This window comes from Artemia sp. Qi Xiang Cuo, chromosome 14 (assembly GCF_049724085.1).
Source record: "Artemia sp. Qi Xiang Cuo chromosome 14, ASM4972408v1, whole genome shotgun sequence".
Classification (NCBI taxonomy): domain Eukaryota; kingdom Metazoa; phylum Arthropoda; class Branchiopoda; order Anostraca; family Artemiidae; genus Artemia; species Artemia sp. Qi Xiang Cuo.
The window spans coordinates 67,128,984-67,151,702 of NC_142807.1; the positions used below are offsets into that span (position 1 = coordinate 67,128,984).

General features: G+C 35.9%; 1 protein-coding gene across 1 annotated transcript in view; it reads right to left on the bottom strand.

Annotated features, from left to right (window-relative positions):
• mmy (UDP-N-acetylglucosamine pyrophosphorylase mmy) overlaps positions 1–22,719 on the bottom strand; it is a 156,515-nt gene that overhangs the window by 120,939 nt on the left and 12,857 nt on the right. Inside the window, exons 3-4 of the mRNA XM_089100434.1 lie at positions 12,392–12,552; positions 10,653–11,033 (exon numbers count right to left, since the gene is read on the bottom strand). Coding sequence (XP_088956560.1) covers positions 10,653–11,033; positions 12,392–12,552 — 542 coding nt within the window. The remainder of the gene's footprint in view (positions 1–10,652; positions 11,034–12,391; positions 12,553–22,719) is intronic.

A 22,719-nucleotide genomic window follows, 5' to 3' on the forward strand; every position in this document is an offset into this window, starting at 1 on the left:
AAAATTAAACATTTTTCAAAATTAAATCAAAATTAAAATATTTTTGCCCTTGGATCCATCTCAGGTCCAAGAGCAAGGCTTTCTAGCCATAAAAATACACTATCTCAGGTCTATTCATACTTGAAATCCACGATTTTTCTTTTTGTTGTTTCCAAATCATGAAGTTTTTAAGGCAGTCCATATTTTCAGCCGTGTTGCCAAGCTGAACCGTGAAAATAAAATGAGCAAATAACTCATTAGTTAAATTTTACAACGCTTTCCAGCCATAAAAATGGACAATCTCGGGTCTATTCAAGCATGAAAACCGCAATTTTCTAAGATTTTTCTTTTTGTCATTTCAAATCATGAAGTTTTTAAGGCAGTGCCATATTTTCGTCAGTGTTGCCAAGTTGAACCGTGAAAATAATAAACAAAAAATTAAATTAGTTAAATTTGATGACGCTTTTCAACCATAAAAACTCCAATGTTAACAATATGTTGATTGCCAAGACGACTACACCTTGAAAGGAAAGCTATACCTTCTGAAGCTGTTTGATCCCAAAAGTTTTTAGCTTATTTTCTGCTGATTTTTCACTAAAGTTTCTTCGTTCTTTTTTTGTATTCGGTACCCGCTAGTACCAAAAGCTAAATAGCTTCATAGAGGTCTTTTTCTTATTTTTTTAAAATATATAAATGAAATTTCCTTTAAACATTTCAAGAAAATTTTGTTGTCTCAGAGAGAAGTCTGAAAGATTCCTTTTTTCTTTCTCGTTTTAGGCAAAACACCAAATATACAATAGCTCAAATATTGGTTCCATTGAACATGAGCCTATCTCGGTTTCATAATAGGAGCCATTAAAAATTATTTCCAATATAATTCAAATAATTCCCATAATCTCAATTTTAAATAATTCTAAGTAATCCCATTGTTTCTAGATATTTCTCAGAAACTTAGATGATTTTTCATTGCTGATACTTCAAGTCGTGAGGTTAACGGAATATTCAAATCCCCCGAAAAGGGGATTTTGAGTTCTTCAACACATCTACAATTGTAATCACATTAAATATTAGTCCAAGAATATGAAAAGCAGACTCTGGCACTAGTGTCACCAGAAATAAATCCCCAGCCCAATCTAGAGTTAGGCGACTCTGTCTGACTCAAAATTTTCGCAAACTTTTTTTTTCAGGGTTTTAAAAATACAAGGAGTGTAAAATAAATTAGAATTCTGTCTCCAGAAAAGTATAAACTGGCAGGGTCTGAAATAAGGCAACTAAATTCTTCCATGGGCATCTCAACTTAAATACTTTGCCAGCCTTTAAAATATTTGATTAATTTAACATCAAATCGTTGAATTAATCCTCCATTTATACCTTAGTAATACATAAAACAGGAAAAAATACCTTGCTCCTTTTTTATTCCACTTTTACCAAAAACCTGCTCTTCTTTTTGTTAAATTTTCTCTCTCCATTTCTTCCAAAACACAACCAAATATACAGGAAATATCGAGGAATTTTTTTTTGCCAAATAAACTTTTTGGAAATATTTTCTTAATATTTTACACTGTACCCTTTTTAATTTTGTTCAAAATTCACTTTTTGGAAAATATGTCTCGATAGATACTATATACTATACTAGATACTATAGATGTTTAGGAAACATATTTAGAAAGTATTATTTAGAAACATATTTAGATAGATACTAGATACTATAGATGTTTAGGAAACATATTTAGAAAGTATTATTTAGAAACATATTTAGATAGATACTAGATACTATAGATGTTTAGGAAACATATTTAGAAACATATTTAGATAGATACTAGATACTATAGATGTTTAGGAAACATATTTAGAAAGCGAGCGCACGAAATTATCTTCAGGGGGGGGGGGATATTTCAGTTTTGTGTATTTGATGTGCAAAGCCTCAAGACTTGGAAGTGTCACCCCACCCCCCATGGGCAGTAAAACAGTCTGATTTTTTAGGGACTATTTTTCAAAACACTTTTTTAAAGATATTTATGGACAATAGGGTTGAAAACCTTAAGGATTTCATCTGTAATGATAATATATTTGTTTTGTGCGTATTTCCTTAAAAGAGAGAGAGAGAGAGAAAGAAACAGTTAAATATTCACATTTCGGAAATAAGTATGAATCATTTCGCTGAATGAAAATCTGTTTTCATTCAGCGTTGCTTGCAAGTGAAATACGAAATAGAACTTAGACTCTTGTGATAATGACTCTGACTGTTATTTATATATGATTATTGATCGTGATTTGGATAACTGATGCAGGAATACGTAAGCAGTGAGTGGGAGGACTGAAATTTTTGAAAAATGAATCACTCTAACGGAGCGACTATAGCTTTAACTGAGGCTATGCCTGAGGGTACAGCCAGTGCTCAGTTTAATTTCAAGCTAGATCTGATACCACGATTAATTGAGGCTACTGAAAAGACTTTGCCGGAAGTTTTAGTGAAAGTTACATCAGTTGAAAGCCAGTTTTCTTCTTTAAACCAAAAACTATCTGACAATGCCACAGCTTGTGAAGAGATGAAAAGATAAACTGAGACACTCTGCAAGAATTTACGTGCAGCTATCATGCATGATGGCACATGTAATGAAGAACTGAGAAGATGTAATGTTGTCCTATATAACTTCGAACCTATTAATCCTGCTATATATACGCTGAAGCAAGAAATAATTATGGTTCTTAATAAGTGTATACCGGATTTAAATCTGAACCGTTGTGACGTCAAAGACGTGTTCAGAATGCGTGCGGGACCAGTCTTACTAAAGATGAACTCTGTTGAATTTTGCGGGATAACTCTTAAGTCTAATCCCCTTTTGAAGAGGAATGGGTTGTCGGCTGTCCCTGATTATAGTGCCAGGCAAAGGGAAGCCCGTAAAAACCTTAACTTAGAGTACGCTTTGTCGAAACAACACCAAGCTAGGCCTAGGGGAGAAAAGTTATACATCGACGGCAGAGTGTTTGTTTATGACTTTCCTTTGGAATGTGTTAAGGAAGTAACCACCAGCTCCAGTGAAGTGAATAAACAGGGGCCTCCTCGAACCGGGTCAGCAGAAACAAGAGAAGTCGAACTAGCTAAAGAACCGGCTAGCGAAAAAATGGACATTCCCGTCGCTGGCAGAGTGGTGACTGAAAACTCTGAGAGTGATAGTCAAGCCGAGAGTGATATCGAGAAGGTGGTTGAATTTAATATGCGTGATCCGAAACTGCATTTTTCTAAGGGTGCTCCGCGTCCTGTCCGGAATTCTCAAATAGTTGCGAAAAACACTGAAAAGCGAAAAGCCTGGGAAGTCATAAGCCCGGATGATCTAAATCGTATTGAAGTCCGTAATGTTACAAGAAAGAGCTCTAGATCTGGTTGCTGAAGAGCTAACTACTGAGGTCAGTCGAGAAGCACCAGAGCTGCGTCATCAAAAGATTATTATAGACTTTCATACTTACCTGATGAGCCAGAAATACCCTTTGTCCTGCAGACACATGACCAGCGTGTTCTAAGTGAATAGGGACAGTGTGGCAATGTTCACCCAATGCGAGTGATCACATGGAATGTCCAGGGTGTGAGAAATAAGGTTGAACAAGTACTGAAGGACCTAGGTGGTGTTAATATTATTGCTCTTGTGGAGTCGTGGCATAGTGATGATACAGTGCCTTATTTTGAAGGATACTGGGTAGAAAATGTGGCACGTAAACCAGCAAAGAATATGCGATATTATGGAGGTATTTTGTTGTTAATTAAGCAAAGTCGTTTCCGTAAACATTCTCGAATTTCTAGTGTATCGGAGAATATTACATGGGTTCGGATTCATCTTGTTAGTGGTAAAAGTTTGATTTTAGGTGCCGTGTATATTGCCCCCCCAGAATAGTTCGTATGTAGTAGAAGTGACATGGGATTTATTAGAGGAGGAGCTTAGGCAATTGCGATCACGTTTTGATAAGGATTATTTTTTTGTGGTGGGGGACTTTAATGCTTATACTGGAATATGTAAGAAGACTAATCAAGTTTTATTTGTTGATACGCCGGACCTGATACCTGATATTTATAAGACATCTAGAAGGAGCAAAGATATTGAAAGAAGGGTTAATTGTTGGGGTAAAAGCCTTCTGGAACTGTGTTCAGATAATGCATTAGTGATTGGAAATGGAAAATTTGGGAAGGATAGACATAGACATAGACATAGACATAGGTTTATTAAGATCGAACAGCGTAGCCATGGCTAATTTATGTCGTCTTTACAACAATATGAGAAGAAAAAAAAAAAAATACAAAGAACACTATAAAAACACTAACACGTGAATTCAAATAACACTAAGTCTTGTTGTATGCTTCAACGAAAAAGGGGACAAACGTGTTTTTGTAGCGGTTGGTCCTGCAGACAGGGGGTTGTAGCTTCGACTGGGATCTGGTTCTTTGGTTAACAGGAGCATCAGGTGGGAGGATCAGTCTGTGATGGGGCGAAGATAGCAGTGACTTGCCGAGGGACATGATCAGTGATAATCGTCTGTCGCTGAGAGATTCAAGGTTCAGTTCTTGCAAGAGTTTGTTGTAGTCGTCACTTCTGTTACCAACGATTATGTTAACAGCTCGTTTCTGCAAAGATTCAAGGTCATCGCAAAGGTAGTGGATGCTCTGGACAAAAGGTCCCCAGACAGCGACGGCATATTCGAGTAGAGGTCTCACATACGTAATATAGGCATTTTTTAGGCTTTGAGTGTCGCAGCCAAACCTGCGCATCAGGACTAGGGTCTGAAGTGATGCATTGCCAGCCTTAATAACCTTCTCCACGTGTTCAGTGAATGTGCAGTCCATCGATAATGTGACTCCGAGGATTTTTGCAGATGGAACAATAGGGAAAGGGACTTGCGGGAATTCCAGATCACGTTTTAAGGGGCAAAACCTGAGGATCGTTGATTTATCTGCATTCAGTGTCAACTTGTAACGTTCACAGTCCTCAGAGAAGGATGCCAGAAGGGTCTCGCTGAACTGACGTTCGATTACACCTTCTCTCACGAGGTCTTTGAGGACAAATGATAAATCGTCAACGAAGTTGAGTCGCTCTTCGAAATTCTGAAGGAGGAAGTTGATGAGGGAGATAAATATGAAACCAGCAAGTCTTGTACCCTGAGGGGCTCCACAGGTAAGTTTAGACCAGTATGAGATCAAGTCACCTTCAAACAATGGAAATACACACTGCATTCTGTCCTGAAGGAAGCTCATCACTAATGCAAGAGACCGCTTCTGTGCGCCCATAGCTCGCATATTTTTTGTTGCCGTAAGATGACAAATCAGGTCAAATGCCTTCCTGAAATCGGCGAGAGCTAGGTCGATGAAGGTACTGCCCTTGTCAAGCCACTTAAAGATAATGTCAACTAGGCGCACGAGGTATATCGAGGTATTGCAACCTTTGAGGCCACCATACTGGTAACGGTCTATGTTTTCCCGCGTTTGCTTGAGCAATTCACGCAGGATGAATGACTCGGTGACTTTTGCAAAGGTAGATGTGATTGATATCGGTCGTAACTCGTTGCAAGATTTGGGTGTTTTAGTCTTCGGTATAACACGCACAAATGCGCGTTTCCAGCACGACGGGAAAGTTGACTGGGCGAAACATTCGCTGATGATGTGTCCAAGTGGCTTGGCAAGGAAAAGAGAGAACTCTCGTATTAACCTTATAGGTAGCTCTTCAGGAAAAGAGCTACTGGATGGACACAACTTGTTCAGCTCATTGAAAACTTGATACTCAACTATTTCGATTTCACCTTCGTCAGGGCATATTGACAGTAGATTCTCTATTTCAGTGTTAGTTGGGGCAGGAAAGGATGTACAAATGTCAGTAAAGTAATTGTTGACGTCATTTGCACTCACGAGTGACCCATCATCGTTCAGAATACGGATACTGGATGATACTGTTTTTCCAGCAATCTGCCTCACTAGACGGTGCCATTTACGGGGATCCTTTTTTATTTCAGTGTCCAAAAGGGATTTTCCGAAGGACTTTCTTGCCTCGCAACAAAGGCTAACGATTTTGTTTCTTAATAATCGTAACGACGTTGCGTCACCACTTGACTGCCTTACAGTGGTTTTTTTGCGAATCAGCTGTTTTATTTTTGGAGTGATCCAGGGCTTGTCAGATTTGCTCACGACAAATTGCTTTTCCGGGAAAACTTCTAAGTATTTCTCATAGAGTAGGGACTGAAATATTTCTGCTTTCCTGTTGACATTGCTTTCGTTGTATACTTCGCTGAAGCAGTGAGTACCGACCCACATTCCGTACGTATTAATAGCAGACCTCGTGATAGGTCTCCGGAGTACTTTTATTTTCTTAAGCTTCCTGATTTCACTTTTTGCCTTCATCAGCAGAGTGTGATGGTCCGATTTGCCCAATGGCCCGTTCGAAGACACGTCTTTGTAATATGGAGCAAGGTTTGTAAGAATAAGGTCAAGGGTACTCCCGGTCACATGGGTGGGTATCTTGACCACTTGTGATATACCCAGCGTATTAGCAAGCCATTGTTTCTTTGTTTGGTTGAAGTCACCAGCTATTATGAAGCCCGGGCGGCTATACCGCTGACGTAATGTGTCTAACGTAGACTGAAGGTAGGATACCAACAGCCGTCTGTTCTTGGCACTTTCAGGATAGTAGATACTTGCAATAATGATGCAAGAGACATCTCGTGGTAAATGTTTTGGCTTGCATAATGCCCAGATTGCTTCATGGTTAGGGTCATTGAAGTTATCTAAATATTTGCAGGGGATATCATCGCGTACATACAGGGCAACACCTCCGCCAATCCTGTCTGTTCTAGTTTTCAAGAAAACCTTGTAACCAGCTATCCTTCTACTAGTTTCGTCGAGCTGCCATGTTTCGGTAATTGCGGCGATATGGATATTATTCTGACGTAGAATGACATCTAACTCATCTACTTTATTCGTTAGTGAGCGGACATTGCTCAGAAGGAAGTTGGGAAGTTGGTGTTTACAAGAGAGAACCTGCGGCGATAATACTGGAGGACAATCAGACCCGAAATCATTGGTAGGATCATTGTTGTCAGGGATCAGCCAGGGCGGTAGGCTCACGCGCGGGATTGAGACTAAACACCTCTCACGCTTAGGCTTTTGGCTGGCCAATCGTCCGTAGGTGACTAACACGTCAATCTTAAATTTCTTTCTGCCACCTCTGCGTCCTCTTCTTGTTCGCTTGCGAACGAAGGGAATGTCATCTATATTTTTATAAATTCTTAGTGTGACGAGTGTGGCTATGACAGATGGCGCCAAACCAGCAAAAGAAATGAAAGTACCTTTTTTGCATTGATCAATCCAGTTTTCAGCAGCAGCCTCAGTCACAAAGAATAGCACTATTAATACAGTTTTTATTAATACCACTTTCATCGCAAAGGGAGGAGTATTTCAAGGCACTGAACAAGTTAAACTAGGATAGAATGACTTGCAGCCTCAACGGCGCGAGAGCCATGGATGGGAGGATGGGAGGAGGGTGAGTTTACCTGTCTGTCGGGGACAAATCCTAGTATAATTGATTATGTTTTGGTTGGTATTGAGCTCGTGGCCCTGATAGTTGATGTCAAGGTTCTTAGGGTCGTAGGCTCTGACCACTTACCAGTTGTGATTAAGCTTTGCCTTGGAAGAGGAGTTCCAAGGAATAAAAAAGGTGATAGTCCTACTAGTAGGATTACAAAGGATCTTTATTTTTAAGGGAAGTTTTTAAAGAGGGAAGGGAGTAAAGAGGAACTGGAGTTGATGAATGAGGAGTTTTTGAGGCCTGAAATAATTGAGAAAGTTGAGAGTCTGCATGATGAAACAAGAGATATAGATGAAATTTTAGAAGATTTGGGTTTTGTGATTTATGAGTGTGCTCGTGTGTCAGAGAAACCAAATATGAAAAGGAAAAATAGTTTTCTTGATGATGAATCAATAAAAGATTATGAGTTGGTGAAGGAGGTAACCTTAGATGAAGTTAGGAAAGTAGTTAAGAAGATGAAGGGAGGATCAGGGCCAGGAATAGATGGTATACCAGCAGTTTTGTTAAAGAGGTTTCTTGGTGTTTTTTTGCTAGTTTTAGTGGATTATTTTAATAGAATTATAAGTAGTGATGTATGGCCTTCCCTATGGAAAGTATTGATTATGGTACCTCTATTTAAGAAAGTTAGTCCTAGTGATCATGATAGCTATAGGTTGATAGCATTAGCGCCTGCACTTAGTAAAATTTTAGAAAAGATTTTGGACAATCGGTTGAATGAATGGTTGGAGGGATATGGGGTAATTAAAGAGGAGCAGGGGGGTTCAGGAAAGGGTATAGTACGTCGGATAGAGCATTTGTGTTAAGTGCACTGATAGAGAAGTATGGATCAGGTAGAAATAAGCTGTATGTTGCGTTTCTAGACTTAAGAAAGGCATTCGGCAATGTAGATAGAGCTCTCCTTGAAAAGTGTTAAGAGATGTAGGTCTACCTTTAAGTTTTATTCGTTTATTTGTTGGTATGTATTCTGGGACTAAGTCCATGGTCAGGGTTGCAGGTTCGGGATTTTCCAGGTTATTTGACCTTAAGAAAGGAGTGAAGCAGGGCAGCGCCATGTCCCCGAGGCTGTTCGGTTTGTTTTTGAATGATATGGTGGAGTTTCTGGAAAAAAAAATGGGCTCCAAAGCTGTGTCTTGGAAAAATTAATTTTTCGGTGCTATTATTTGCGGATGACACTGCATTGGTGGCGAAGTCGGCAAGGGAGCTTCAGATATTACTTTATTTAATTGAGGAATATTTACAAAATGAAAAAGGTACAGCTTAATGCTATGAAATCTAAAGTGGTTGTTTTCAGTAAAAGGAAAGAAAAAATAGATAATATATTTGTATTTGGAGGACAACAAATAGAAATAGTTGAAAAAATAAAGTATCTTGGTTATATCTTCCAAAGTAATGGTGGATGAAGTTCTCATATTAAAGAAGTGTTAAATAGGGGAAGAGCTGCAAAATTTTCACGTTTCAGGAATAAAATTAGTGGAATAAAGAATTTGTCTTTGCATAAGAGGGTTTTTTTACCTAAGATTATGCGGATTCTCCATTACGGGGCAGAGATCTGGGGACATGAGAACGCTGCCCAGTTAGAAAGCGTTTAGCTACGTTATTTTAAGAGATTGTAGGGTTGCATAGAATGACCCATACCCAGTTTCTTAAAGGAGACCTTGGACTGTGGTCTCTTAAAAGTTATAGGACAGTCTAAATGATAAAATTTTGGCTAAGGGTTGTACAGTTACCCAGTGATAGGCTACTGAAGGCTGCATATGATGAGTTACTTCAGCTACCTAGGAAAAGATCTTGGCCTTTTAAAGTTAAAGAGGTACTGGATAAGACAGGTTTTTCTTTCGCATGGAATGATGGCCTTGGACCAACTAGTCAACAATTACAGTTGGACAAGGAAATCAAGCGGGTGCTGGAGGACCAGACGATACAGAAATGGGGTGAGGAGATTAAGAATTCGGAAACTTTAAGGTATTATAATGAGGCTAAGATAATATATGGTCAGGAATTTCACTTTAAGTTAAATTTACCGTCTAGATACCTTACATATTGGATGCAGCTAAGATCTAATAGCCTTCCGATTCGTTCGAGATTGAAAGTTTTTGAGAGGAGGAAAAGTGCCCCGGACGGCAGGTTTGCTTTATTTTTTCTTTATTATTGTGACGAGTGCTGTAATTTTTTAATCTTGTGTGTTATTTGTGTACATGGCCACATTTTGGCTTGAAATACACGTTATCATATCTTATTCTTAACTTAGATGCATAAAGTCAATTTTTTTGTACAGGGATCAAAAAGTGTTCGTCTAGGTTCAGGAATATCTAAGTTCAGGAACAAGTAATAAACAAAAGGAGATCAAATTTATTTGCTTTTCTTCAAATTTATTTGTCATATCTCAGCAAAAAGGAAAATTGATTTATTATTATGAATATAGGCTAAACAGCGATGGATATAGATCTTTGGTTTCGACTGAATTTGACTCAAAAGTTATCAAGTACTTCTAATAGAATAATGTACAGAGCCCTTACGCATGAGCTAGCAGGACAAAGTGGCCCCAAAACGTTCAACGAGGATGGTCGGGATCTAAGTAGTAGCAGTAGCAGGTAGATTAATCATCTGTTTAAAAGACTGAAGAAATACTTGAATACACAAGGAGGACTTTCTAAGGAGGGCCTCCGCGTATCGAACCCCACCGTTCAAAAATATCTCAAAAAGTGTCTTTTGAAGAATCTTTACAGACAAATTAATTTCAAATTACTTCTAAACAAGTGTGGGGAAAGATACATTCAGAAAAGTGTCTTTAGAAAAAAAATTCAAAGAAGTGTATTCAGAAAAACGTTCAAATATTACAGAAATTTTTGTATTTTGGAAGAAGCTGGTATGGGAAACTAAATATAATTATTGAATAAAAGTGGAATAAAAAGGGAAACTTTGATTCGTTCCTTATGTCACTAAAATTAAAAAAATTTAAAGTTCACTGAATTTCACCTTCTTTAAAAGCTAACAAAATATCCGAAACGAGATACACGAGGAAGCATCGCATTCATTTCTGATCCTCTCAGTTGCCTCCAAAGTGCAACGAAAGTCTTTCAACTTTAGAAAGCTAGCTTCAGTAGAACTAACCTGGGGCTTTGGATATCTTTCCCTTCCCTTCAAGAATAATCTTTCCTTCGAAGGTGAAACATGGCAGCATTCCTTGCTCAAATAAGACTAGATTCTTTTCATCAAGTCCAAAAAATTTATTCTTCCGAAAGTACTCGTAAGTAGAGGCTCTTGTAGCTTCGCTAGTCATGATATACCAAGGAATAGTTCCCTTACGACCTGTATACTCAAACGCCATCTTCTCCAGCTTGAGAATTCTTTCAGCTTGCAGTTGATAAAGTGATTTCCCAGAGGCTAGGCCAACGTCATACATTCCTTTAGGGTAGTTCACTCCTAGACGAGTGCCTTGACCTCCAGCAAGAAGGAGAACACCGACTTCTCCTTTACTTACGGCTTCTAGACCTAGAATAAAGGAACAATAAAGGAAATAAGGAAATGATAGACAAAATTCTTTGAAACTTGAATCTAAAAACAAATTAAAACTTTAATCTCACAACATGACAACTTTAATATCAATCCATAAAAAAGTGAGTAGTACACGAGTTTGTTCGGAGGAAGGGGAGGAGTAAAAAGAATAACGCACTAAAATTAACTTATAGCTAAGTATACGCATTCACAGAGACACCAAATGTTAAAATAAACATAGATCTGATATCATAACCAGGTACGATTATCCTGGGACACGAGAAACGAAGACAGAGCCTTCTCTGAGATATTAAAAAATATAAAATATGTTTTCTAAAATAATAATTTTTTCCTCAATTATAAGGACTCCCTCTGTGCATTAGAGACCTCATTTTAGAGGTAAGGATCAGAATACATTCCTAGAAAGGACAATTAATTAATCTCATTTCATCAATTTCATTTTAATTTCAAATTAATTTTTGTGCATGTGTTTCCCCAAGTACTGAAATCCATTAGTTGAAGCTTGAAAAAAAATAAACTGCCAGCTGGTGCGATCACTAGATATCACACCCGAGGTGAAATACAAAGCAGCAAACCAAGATAAGGCATTAGAGAAAAAGGGGAAATTATTTCTTCATAATGTTTTGAAGGGACTTCTTGTCATTTTTTAATTCAAATTGGAAAGTAGCATCAGACACAGACATCTTTGATGATAACAAATTTTAATCTAGTAAATGCTGTCCAATTGTACACAAGCATTTCCAAAGAAAACAGTTACACCACAGCATAATATATTTGTCGGATAGCCTTTCTTCTTCCTTTTTCTTCACATTAACAACGGTCCTAACGGAGGGCGGGGGAGGGCAAGATGTTTAAACAATATTAATTTTTAAATAATAATTTCATATTTTGTTCTTCATGTTAACATTGGTCCTAGTGGGGGGAGGTTGAAGACAAAATGAAATGACTGGTATACTAATATTACAATTATAAGAAAATAAGAAAATCTTTAATGGAAGTGAGGGCTCCATTGAAGCGACTAAAGACTAGCTTTGAAATGTCATTCTTACTAATCAGACATAATTAATAATCTCCAAATAAAAAGCAGTGTGTCCTAAAAACCAATGGGAAGTGGTTATAAAAAAAAATGAAAGGAAGTGAACACTCTATTGAAGCGAGGAAGGAGTGTACCTTTTGAACAGAGTGCTGATTGGAATGAGCATCTGCAGCTTTTTGGTCCTAAGTGCGGCTCAATCCTTTAATGAATAGTTAATATTAACGTATTTATTAAATGAACATTTCTTGTAAAACTGTTTACTGGCTAATTTGGTAGACTAATGTGAATCCAGGAATACCTATTTTGTCATATGCAGTTAATTCTTCTTTTGTCGAGCGAACAACAGAGCCATAGAGATCCTGTGGAATAGCCTCCAGTCTATCATCAACTTTTTCAGCAATTTTGGTTGTCGTGAGAAAAGCATCCTTAAAATATCCGGTAACTTCATCAAGATTCAATCTGGAATGAAATGTTCCCAACTTTAAAAATGCATAGAAGTTTCTACATACAAATGGCACCATAATTGCGAAATTCCACTGCATATGCTGCAAATTTTTTTTATCCAAATAAGTTTTTTTTTTAACTTCGATCACAATTGGCATGCTAAATACAGAATTCTCGTTTACTTTAAAAGCAATTTATACCAAAACCTGAAAAAAAACAGGATTTTTATACATTTAGGGGTCCCACGGCTGATTATATTAATTGCTTTCCCTTTTCATATGGTAAAAAATGTAAATAATACTGCATTGAATTTAACAGTCCCTGCCGGCAGTGCTGATTTCCTTTGCCAGCTATTCTGTGCTTTCACACACCCTTCAAGTTTACCTTCCCCGAGTTTCTCCAGGCACCCATTTAGAGCTCAGTCGACTCTGGATGAGCATACAGAGTCAAGCCACTGACCCCTGTTCCACACCAAACAACAAGTGACACCAGGACTAGAACCCTAGGACTACTAGAAACCTAGGATTAAGACTAGAACCTCTCGGACAAAGGATTTCCAGTCTAGCGTGCCAACAAGTCAGCTTGTATATGGAGCAGACAAATGTGCTGTCAATTACTCTTAAAGTAAGAAGAAGCAAAAAACAAATTATACTTTGTTTTAATAGATTACAGAAAATTCAGCAGATTAAAATATTAAAAGTTATTTGTATTATTTAAAATGCAAAAAAAAAAGTCAAAGAGGCGTTATTACAGAGAAAGCAATAAAAAGATAACAATAGCAAAGTTTCATGTAGTGTAGGGAATACACAGGATTGAAATCAGACACATTGATTTCTGCAATAGAAAAACATAATAAAATAAAATGTGAAAAAGATACAATTGTCTGTGTTTCCAATCTGTGGACTGACTCGTTGTAATACCGAGGTAATTCCGGCTGAGTATGAATCAAGGAGTTTCCATAACCCAGAGCAAAACTCCCAAAGTCCAACTTAGGGGTAAAACAATCCAAATTCCAACTGAATACAAAAACAAACAAGGTCCTGCTTTTGACGTAAGACTAGGTAAGTCCTGGTTTAGTGCAAAAACGAAAGGTCCAAAATCTGGTGCAAAAACGAGTAAGTCCTGATCAGATGTAAAAATGATCAAGTTCAAGGATTTCGGCAACGAGATGCAAAACCGATTCAAGTCCTAACTTAGCGTAATGAACTAGCGTAATGAACTTAGCGTAATCAAGCTGTGGACTTACTTAATTTGCACACAAAAACTGGCGTGTCTCACCTTGACTGAACCAGAGCGCCAATAACACTCGAGTTGTTAGATGGTTTGAGGGGGCGGTAGCATCGCTCTTATCTGAAGTCATTTCTGCTCGTGATACGTCTTATTTGACTCTTCACTTAGACTTTTGTTTCATTTAAAGTTTCAATTATTCATCTGTTATAACAAATATTATTTTTATGCTTCATTTTATTATTCGTTTTAATATCTGTTCATTGGGGTTTGTTTTATTCATTCACAATAATTTTGTTCAGTTTATGCTTGACTTTTCGAATGTCTTTAATTCTGATTGTTTAAGGTTTCAATATTGCTATTTGCTTTCCTTTAAAAATATTTTTTAACAAATGAAATAAAATAGTCACTGTTTACAATACAGTAAATAGCCAGGATCTTTTAAAAAAAGAAAAATAACATTGCTCAACTTTTATATATCATACATACAAAGAGTTAAATGACAGCTTTACACCTACTCTTATTGTGAATAAAAACAAAAATGTCTTGTACAAGATTTGATCTCCTTCCAAAAGTAAGATACTCAATAATTTCAAATGTGTCAAGCAGCGTGACCAATTCCCTATAAAATTGAAACCAAAAAATGTCACATTTTTAAAGACATCAGAAAATTCTGAATAAAATTTGAAATGAAGACGTCAGAAAGAATTAGGAAAAGTATAATACATTTTATTTTAAGAACAAAAATAACTATCCTATCTTTAACTGACATCCTATCCTACTATCCTATTATAGCTACTATCCTACAATATCTATACCTATTTTAGTATACGTATCTTTGCATATACTACTATACCTATCTATATCTATAACTACTATCCTGTCTATAACTTGGTGAGTAAATTGTTTCATGTTTTGCAACCTTGTAAATGTTAGAGCACAAAACCTATGAGGTTAATCAGGAATTAACTGAAGGCAGTAAGCATAAACTAATTTATAACCTAAGCGAATATTTCGGCTGTATGACTAATAGCTAAAAAAGATCATAGAAAAAGGGAGCCAAAAAGAATCTGAGACAAGGAGGCATGGCTGAACTTTTGAGTCATTTGTCAGCACATTTGAGTCATGAAACTTTTTTATTAAATAATGTATGGATTACCAGTTAGGCGTATCTCCAAGTCCATAATTGTTAAATTAGACTTCTGAGAACATTTTGCTAAGAAATGCATTGATACGTTTCTATAACTTTTTTTGGGGCAGGAAATATTTTAATGGTGTGTTTCTGAGTCAGCTTCTATTTGATTTCTTTGTTTTAAAATTATATTTTGCTGAGGACTGCTATTGGTCATATAGCCGAAATATTCACTTAATATTAGATTTGTTCATTGTCTCCAATAATTTATAGTTTAATTTCTTATACTTTGTATGATGGAAAGGCTGTGTGGTCTTTGTCACTGTTAATTTTTAATTATGGTCTTTTAATCTCCAGGCGGAATACCTGGAGCCAAAATTGGCAAAAAGTGATCTTGCAAGCATGGAGGCAAAATGAGAATTAGCTCCATTAAAAAACTCTGCTGCCTAATTTTGTAAAGCTCAACATTAACAGAATAGCAATCTAGTTTGGAGAATAAAACATTAAAGCAACTAATGGGAGAAATTCACAATAAGCTAATTAGGATAAATACTCCTAAGATTTATTTTTAGCTGACATACTAAAATCATTGGAAAAGATTCTTGAACTAGATTTCACATGTAAACTTATAGACAATGGTAAAAAGCACTAGAATAAAATGTTTAGTTTAGATTTGTATTACTTGTTCCCCAATCAATAAGTTGTAATGCTAATATTTTTTAACTTTTTGCACCCATACATCAAGCAAACCTATTGTTAAACCCCATGGGCGTAGGGAGGGGGAGGCAGGGGGGCAGCTGCCCCCCCCCCTTAGACCTTCAAATTTATATTAGATATGGCTGAAAAAGCAGATGGTTGGAAAAGCAGTTGATAAAAGGTAGAAGGTTGAAAAAACTGGAAATAAACAGAAATTTATTCAAACAAATTTATTAAATTCAAACAAGAAGCAATCATCCATAATGTCTTGGAAAGATTTAGCTGCAATCCAAGAATATTAATGCTGAAGCATATTGATGATTTATAATTTTTGGTGATTACTTATTAACAAGGATTTCATGAGTATGATAGAACTTATTGGCAATGTAAGGTTTTGTGAAGTGCCAATATAATTTCAGCTCCCCCCCCCCGCCCTTCATCACAGAAGTGGCTGCCCCCTCCCCTAGGCAAGAAGCTACGTACGCCCATGCCAACATAACTTCATCTCCCCCTCCATCACACCATCGACTGCCCCCCCCCTAAACAATATGCTGCCTACGCCCATGTTAAACCCTGTTGTTTTCTGAAGGTTTATAATGAGTTACATATACAGCAATATTATGTTTTTGTTATGTTTATGTTTTATGTCTTGTTATGTTATGTTTTTGTTTTGACATGCTTATGTTAGATTAATAGATGCATGCAGTACAAAGTCTTTGATAAAGTCCTATTGGTGCCAAGGGGGGACATCAAAGAATTTACTCTTTTCAATCACCAGATATAAATACCTTATGCCAGAATCTAGTCATAGTCCAAAGCAAAGCCAAAATATGACGTTGCAATCCCCTGGGTTGATGAAGACAAGCCCAACTAAAAAACTCCTGTTGCCGATTTTTCTAAAACTGAACATACACGGAATGGTAATCATATATGGAGAGTAAAAAACTGGTTTGCTTTTATCTTACAACCTAATGGCGCTAGATAATTAGAATAGTGTCTTCATTTTGAGTTTATCTGCTTTCTTTATAGCATGAGATGGAGAGGAAAAAACTGTTTTAATTGACATTTTTCCAAAACCTTAATGCATATACAATAGCAATACTATCTGTTGACGTTTTTTCTGCTTTCTTAATAGTAAAAAAAACGAAAGCACAGATTTACTTCCAATTTGACTTTTCCCTTCTTTTTTCTAGCATCAGAGCCAGCAATAGCATTATATTTCTTATCTTAAAGCTGCTATTTGTTTTTACAACCTTAAGAGACATAAAAAAATCTTCTATTTGACATTTTCTTAAGGCCATATACAACTAAACAATGAGAAGCATCTTCTATTTGACTTTTTCCATCTTTCTTTAGAGACAGAAAAGGTATTTCATTTGAAGTTTTCTCAAAGCCTAATGCAAATACAATAACAATAGAACCTATTTGACTTTTTCTGGATTCCTAATCTCAAAAAGAAAACATAAAATTGGTTTGCTTGACACATTTATTAATTCTTTATGTAGTGGGTAATAACAGTGGTATCTTCTGTTTGACAGTTTCCTGCTTTTTTTTAAAAATAAGAGACAGAAAAAAGTATTTTACTTGATATTTTTCTTAAAGTCTAATAAAACTAGATAATGGGGATAGTGGCTTGATTTTGAATTTGTCTGCTTTCTTTGTAACATTAGATAGAGAGAAAAAAACTGTTTTATTTGACAAATTTTCACAAAGCCTAATATAACACCATAGCAATTATATCTGTTTAACTTTTTTATTCCTAATCTCAAAAAACAAAATGAGAAAGTTATTTGCTTGACAATTCTATTTATTTTTTAAGTGCTAAGCAATCAAAAACGTATCTTCTGTCACACATTTTCTTGTTTCCTTTATAGTATTGAGAGACAAAAAAAATTCCTTTATTTGACGTTCTCCTTTAGGCCTAATGAAACTAGATAATGAGGATAGTGTCTTGATTTTTAATTTTTCTGCTTTATTTGTAACATGAGATAGACAGAGAAAAACTGTTTTATTTGACATTCTTCACAAAGCCTAAGGAAGACACCATAACAATATTATCTGTTTAACTTTCTTTTATTCCTAATCTCAAAAACAAAATAAAAAAGTTATTTGCTTGCCAATTTTTTTAATTCTTTAAGTGCTAAGCAATCAGAAATGTATCTTGCGTTGGACATTTTCTTGTTTTCTTTATAGCACTAAGAGACAGAAAAAAGTCCTTTCTTAGCATTAAGAGACAGAAAAAAAGGTAATCAATGAAACGGTTTCCTTAAGTCCTAATGAAGCTAGATAATGAGAATAGTGTCTTCATTTTGAATATTTCTGCTTTCCTCATAACATTAGATAGAGAGAATAAAACGATTTTATTCAACATTTTTCACGAATTCTAATGCAGACACCATAGCAATATTATCTATTTGACTTGCTTTTATTCCTAATCTCAAAACGAAATGAAAAAGTTTTTTGCTTGACAATTTTTTTAATACTTTAAGTAATAAAAAATCAGATATGTGCCTTCTGTTGGACATTTTCTTTTTTTCTTTATAGCATTAATACACAGAAAAAAGTTCTTTATTTGACGTTTTCCTTTAGGCCTAATACAACTAAAGAATGAGAATGGTGTCTTCATTTTGATTTTTTTTTTTTTTTTTTTTCATAGCATTAGATAGAGAGAAGAGAACTATTTTATTTGACATTTTTCATAAAGCCAAATACAGACACAATTGCAATATTATCCATGGGCGCCCATAGGATGAATTTTAGGGGGGGGGGGGGGGTCACCTGGTCTAATCGGCACTCCCAATGCTGTATAGTTGAAATCCCAAGACAAAACATCATAGGCAACTCGATAGCACTGCCTAAGTAAAGAGCGATGTGGGCACAATATGTTGTTTGCTTTTTTTACACCAGGGCACTTCTTATAGAAAGAATTGTCATTGGAATTTCAAAAAGAGCTCATGGAGGGCAACCAGCTCCCCCTCCCCCACGTCGATCAATTCCCCAAACATATCCAATCACAATTTTGAGATGGTCATTTTCTTAATACCCCCAGTCATTCTCGATATATTGCTGAAGTATCTTATTGGAAACCGCAGACACAATGCCTTTTGAGTTAGTTTAAAGCAGCATTTGGTCATATAGTATGATGGGCCAATTACATATTGTTGGGGGTTTGACATGCCTAATATCCCTAAGGACGTAGTTGCTGGACCATTCTTCTATGCTGAACAAAATAGTTGTCTCAAAATGTTGCCTGGATGTGCTTGGGGAATAAATCAGCTCGAGAGACGGGCTGATTGCCCTACAATCTCTTTTTACTCTTAGAAAGGACACTAAAACTTTTAATTTTGAATCAAATTAGCTTCTTTAAATGTTTCAGTGATATTTCTAGCTATTATATAGTGGAGCAGCCTATGATATTGCTTCTATGCCTTTTTGAAAACCTGCATGTATACAATTATTTTGTTTAATTGGGACGCCCCCTAAACATTTCCTAAATGTTTCATCTTAATACTCTTAGCGTCATTAGTTACAGTAACTGTAGTTGTAGTATTAAAAGTAAACACATAGTCCCTTCTGGCTATTTCAAAATCCCCCACAACTTACTCTTAAAGGTCTAACTTGATTTTTCCCCGTAAAGAGATAGTTTTTATGTGGATGTAGAGCTTTATAATAATGGATTTGCATCCATCGTAAACAAACCTTTGGGTTTTTGTAGATGGCTGCTGTAAATTTGTTTGTATTTTTATGCTAAATAAATTAAGTTGAATTTTGAATTTGTTCTTGAGATATTGCTTTGTCACCTTTCTGAAAGTCCACATGCTAATAGTTTGTTTTGATTTAGTTCAACGTCCGCCTAAATATTTCTTATATTTGATTACTGAAGACATTAATATATTCTCTTTGGACTATTGGTTACAAAATGGCTATCTCACAATCTTGATCAAAAGTGTTTGGGCAAAAGAGGATATCAGGGAGGGGGGGCTATTTTCTTTCCGTCACGCTTGACTCGTAAAATGGAACTAGAACTAGGCTATGTATTTCCAATCAAATGAGCTTCCTCTAAAGTTCACAAGACCATTTCTTCATAAAAACCTTACATGCCCCAGGGCATAACTTACAACCCTTACCCCCCCCATACTCTGGGGGTTTGTGCCAACCCCAAGGCCGTGTTATGAGATCTTTGAACAGTTTTTGAACAATGGCTATCCCAAAATTTCTATCAGATGCATTTGGGGAAAATATGATGTGTGGGGGGGGGGGGGGTATAGGTGCCCTTTGACAAATTTTGCTCTTCAAAATGACACTTCAACTTCCAATTCCAATCCAATGAGCCCCCTCCCAAGTTTATATGACCACCGTTTCCATAAAAACCTTAAATACCTTCGAGGTATAGCTTACAACCCTTGCCCTGAGGACTGTGAGGGGATTCTCATCCTCAAAGGCATAATTTCTGGACTTTTAAACTATGCCAAACAAAATAACTATAATGAAATTTTGATGGGAAGTGTTTGGGGAAATGATGGCCGTGGGGGGGGGAGGATGGTTGCCCTCCAATCACTTTTGATTATTAAAGAGGGCGCTAGCCCTTTCAATTACCAACCAAATGAGCCCTTTTTGAAGTTTCTACAACAACAAATGGCCATCTTAAAATTTCTGTCAGATGCGTTTCGGGAAAATACGACAAGTGTGTGTGTGGGGGGGGGGGATATTTGCACTCTGATCACTTTGACTCTTAAAAAGAGCACCATAACTTCTGACTAGCTGTCCAATGAGCCCTCTTTGAAGTTTATACAGCCACCATTTCTATAAAAACTTTATATGCCCCCAGGGCATAACATAAACCCTTGCCCCAAAGGCTACGTGGGGAGGGGGGGGGGTCATCCTCAAAGACATAATTTTTTTACATTTCAACTACGCTGAACAGAATGGCTATCTAAAAACTTATGATTGGATGTGTTTGGGGAAATGATTGATGTATGGAGGAGGGGGGCTGGTTGACCTCTAATCACTTTTGACTGTTAAAAAGGCCAGTAGACCTTCTGATTACCAATTAAATGAGCCCCCTCCAAGGTTTATACGACCACCCTCTCTATTTAAAAAAAACCTTATATTAGTAGGGCTGATAACCACCGTGTCTTCTCAAGACCAGAACATAATTTGTGCTTTACTGAAAACAAAATATGTTTAAATATTTTCACTTTTTTTGCTTAAATAAGCAAAGAACTTTTATTACTTACTTTTTTTACTTTAAGGAATAAATATCAGTATAGGTATATTAAACTGCCAATCCATGGTCATTTCTTTTTTTTTTTTTTTTTTTTTCAGCAAAGCCTAAATTATGTTCTGGTCTTTAGAAGGCAAGGGGGTTGTCAGCCCTAGTAATGTTAATTTTTGAGCGTTTTGAGTTTGACTCAGCTATTTAATATAATTTCTGTTCGTTTGAGTTTCATTTATTTGTTGATCGTGATTTATGGTAGGCTAGTTTTATGCTTGAAAGATTATTTGACTTTATTTCTGCCCATTTTTGGCTTAATTGAGCTCTTTGCTTTTCTTTGAAAAACTTATTTTGTGGAAAAAGTTTTTTAACTTAATACAAATATAAGACAGCATCATTAAGCCAGGGGGCTGGCCCCCCCCCCCCCCTTATGGGCGCCCATAATATTATCTATTAGAATTTTGTTATTCCTAATCTCAAAAAGAAAACAAAAAATGGTTTGCTTGACATCTTATTAATTCTTTACGTACTAGACAATTGGAAAAGTATCTTCTGTTTGGCATTGCATTGTTTTTTTTATTGCACTAAGAGATAAAACAAATTCCTTTATTTGACAATTTTCTTGAAGCCCAATGAACTATATAATGAGGATGGCGTCTTTATTTTGAATTTTTCTGCTTTCTTCATAACATGACATAGAGAAAAAAAAACTTCATTGTAAAACAAAGTTTTATTTGACATTTTTCAGAATACCTAACGCAGTATTCTTTATCTCTTTGATTTTTATCTAAAATACACTATTTGGCTTTTTTATTCCTAATCTCAAAAACATAAAAGAATTGGTTTGCTTGATATGTTTATTAACTTTTACATAAACGCCAATAAGAAAGAATCTTTGGTTTGACATTTTCTTGCTCCCTTTATAGCATTTTTATGAGATGGAAAAAAGTCTTTTCTTTGACATTTTTCTTAAAGCCAAATATAACTAGGTAATGAGAAGTGTCTGCTAAAACAATATAGATAATGAAAAGGTTTTATTTGATATTTTTCTCAAAGCTAAATGCAAACACAAAAATAATATTATCTATTTGACTTTTTCTATGTTCCTAATCTCAAAATCAAAATAAAAAAAATCATTTGCTTGACATTTTTATTAATTCTTTAAGTACTGGGTAATCAGAAGTCTTCTGTTTGATACTTTCCTACTGTTTTTTCATAGCATTAAGAGACAGAAAAAAGTCTTTCATTTGTCATTTTTCTAAAAACCTGATGTAAGTAGGCAATGACAAATTTCTTCTCTTTGATCTCTTTTAAAGTAAGTAGAACTGCAGTAAAAATGTGTTAGCTATAATTCTTCTGTATATTATGAAGTAAGAATTGTTTACTTAACTTGTTTCCTTCTTAACAGCCCCTATTCTACACCTTTACCAAACATTCTAAAGTACTACTTATATGAATCCTTAGGGTAACAAATATGCTATACCCTCAAACCCCCTCCCCTAATTGTCAATCATACATTCCTGATTATCTACACAATATTTTTTTTGTATTCTGAATCTTTTCTTCCCACTGATTGTTGCTACTGTCTTGCTTGTTTGCTGTAAAATTAAGTTGGAAAAAGAGGTGGAATATAGAAAATTTGCTGTGTCTGCTGTAATTTCAGTGAATATAAATGACCTTAGGGGGGGGTCAACTAGTAAGTATTTCTGAATGTTTTAAAGTACTTTTAAGAATTTTATAGTATTTCCTTCTGCAGACTGGGAATACTAAACTGATACCTAGTGGGGGAAATGTCAGTTTTTTCTAGGAAGCTGCCTAGAAAATTCATTTAGCATATAGTTTATGCACACTATAAATAAATAAAACATGTTATTTAACTGTTTCCTTTAAAGAGGGCACATTCTAAACCAGA